Source organism: Silene latifolia, chromosome Y (assembly GCF_048544455.1).
Source record: "Silene latifolia isolate original U9 population chromosome Y, ASM4854445v1, whole genome shotgun sequence".
Classification (NCBI taxonomy): Eukaryota; Viridiplantae; Streptophyta; class Magnoliopsida; order Caryophyllales; family Caryophyllaceae; genus Silene; species Silene latifolia.
The window spans coordinates 293,372,348-293,374,870 of record NC_133538.1 but is presented as its reverse complement, the minus strand read 5'-3'; the positions used below and the strand labels follow the sequence as shown (position 1 = coordinate 293,374,870).

General features: G+C 40.2%; 1 protein-coding gene across 1 annotated transcript; it reads right to left on the bottom strand.

The window, feature by feature from the left end:
- Positions 1–932: 932 nt before the first annotated feature.
- Positions 933–2,261, bottom strand: LOC141630941 (uncharacterized). Its single transcript, XM_074443675.1, has one exon. The coding sequence runs from the start codon at positions 2,259–2,261 to the stop codon at positions 933–935; it is 1,329 nt and encodes a 442-aa protein (XP_074299776.1).
- Between the last annotated feature and the right edge of the window lie 262 nt (positions 2,262–2,523).

Sequence of the window (2,523 nt, the reverse complement as noted above, 5' to 3'; positions counted from 1 at the left end):
TAAAAGGAATGTTACCCTCAACACAACCAGAAGCACTGATGATATGATCCCTATCAGTCTTTGGGACTCCATTAAAGTATATATTTGATTTGAGCTTGTTCATATGTAAACCAGAAGATTGTGAAAAGGTGGCAAAAGATCTCAACGACACCATTACAGACTGAGTATCCCCTCTGGAGAATAACAACAAGTCGTCTGCAAACATAAGATGACTTAATTGCAATCTTCCACACAAAGGGTGGAACCTGAACTTCATGTTGGTAGTTGTAAAGTGCAAAATTCTAGAGAAATATTCCATGGCAATTGTAAACAAAAGGGGAGATAAGGGATCCCCTTGTCTCAATCCTTTCTTCCCTTTGAAAAACCCAAAAGGCTCACCATTCAGAACAAGTGAGTATGAAGCAGTAGTGATGCACTCCATAATCATTAGCACCAAATGAGGAGGAAAATTCAAAGCAGTTAGCATCTGGTGAAGGAAGCTCCAATTAACTGAGTCATATGCTTTTTTGAGATCTACTTTGATGAGACATCTGGGAGATATAGAAGCTCTCTTGTATAACCTGATGAGATCTTGGCACACTAATATATTCTCAATAATGTTCCTTCCTTTAATAAAACCACCTTGATTGGGACTGATAATGTTGGGAAGGACAGTAGACAACCTTGCACATATCAGTTTAGAGATGACCTTATAGATCACATTACAGCATGAAATGGGTCTAAACTGTGTGACATTCTCAGGCATTTCAACTTTAGGAAGAAGAGAAACAATAGTATGGTTAGCTTGCTTTAAGAGCTTACCATTTTTAAAGAAATCTTTAACCACAGTGCAAACATCTTCTCCCACTATACTCCAGGCTGTCTTATAAAAACCACTAGAGTACCCATCTGGCCCAGGTGCTTTATGGTCAGGAATGGAGAAGACAACAGTTTTATCTCCAAGTCGATACAAAAGCCAACATGATATCCCAATGTTCAGCAGTACATACAGGGCCTCTTTTTACTACCTGAACATTAACCTGTTTCACAGCATCCTCCGTGCCCAGTAAACCTTGATAGAATCTCAATAAAGCTTGCTGAATCTGGCCAGGTTCAGTCCACACACCCTGATCATCAGCAACTTTGAAAATTTTGTTTCTAGCTTGTCTCCCTTTAATGCAACTGTGGAAATAACTAGAATTTGAGTCCCCTTCTTTCAACCAAGTTGCCTTTGATTTCTGAAGCAGGAAACTATCACAAGCTTTCTGAAGCTCCTGAAAATCTTTACCAGCTTGCCTCTCAATGTCCATAAGATCAAAATTACTATGATCCCTTCTCAACTGATCCTGAACATATTCAAGATGCTTTCGAGCTCTTATAGCATTATTCTCAACATCCTCAAAAAGAGCACTATTCAATTCCTTCAATGGTTTCTTAAGCATTTTCAATCTCCTCACAAAACAAAACATGGGAGTACCATAAACAGGACAATCCCGAACCTTACTAACACATGGGATAAAATCATCCACCCCACTCCACATATTAAAAAATTTGAAGCTCTTCCTACTGCTAGAGCCAAATTTGGTATCCTGTATAATACAAGGAGTACGGTCAAAGTAACCTTCCACATGGAAGTGGGCAGCATAATCAGGCTTCTTCAGAACCCACTCATGATTGACTAAGGCCCTATCCAATCTGCTATAAACTCTAGTATTGGCTTCCTGCTTGTTATTCCAAGTAAAGTAAGATCCAGTAGCAGGCATATCAAGAACATTACAGTGGTCCACACAATGTTGAAAGTCTTCCATTTCTTCATCTATTGTTTGCCCCCCAAGCCTTTCAGAAGGTCTTAACACTGTATTAAAATCTCCACACAGCAGCCAAGGACCCCTGATTTTGTTTGAGAACTGCTCAAGTTTTAACCACAGAATTTTCCTTTCCTGGACTCCATTAAAAGCATAGATCATGGTGAGATGATAAGACTCACCAGTAGCTAGCTCATCAACACACACATGGATAAATTGAGCATTATACTCAATGAAGTGAATTTGATACATATGAGGTTTCCATAATAACCAAACTCTTCCTCCTTTATGGCAATGAGAATTAGTAGAAATACACCAGCCTTCACATATATTCTGCCTGATTTGATTTAGAGACGAAGGCTTTACCTTCGTCTCAAGGAGACCAAATAGTCCAATGTCATGATGGTGCAGGAACCACTTGATGTGTTTCTGTTTTGTTGGACTATTGAGCCCCCTAACATTCCAGAAGCCTATCATTGACCCTTGCCCCCCTCTGGGGGCAAGATGGAAGTTCTAGTACCAATTCCTACTTTGGGAGTAGCATTGTTTAGGGCATCAAGGAAGGAATGATTCCCAAATCTAGTCGAGCTACATCCACGGTCCAGTAGTTCCTGTCTGCTCAATCTAATGACTGCCCTTGCTGGAGTAGCAATATGTTGAGTCCCTTTCTGATTCCATGTCACCTGAGATGGAGTAGGCAACACAGCAGGAGTTTTATCAATTGGTATTGGTGGTGACC

Excerpts from the sequence above, each read along its gene's own strand:
- LOC141630941 (XM_074443675.1), bottom strand. The coding sequence starts at position 2,261 with ATGATAGGCTTCTGGAATGTTAGGGGGCTCAATAGTCCAACAAAACAG.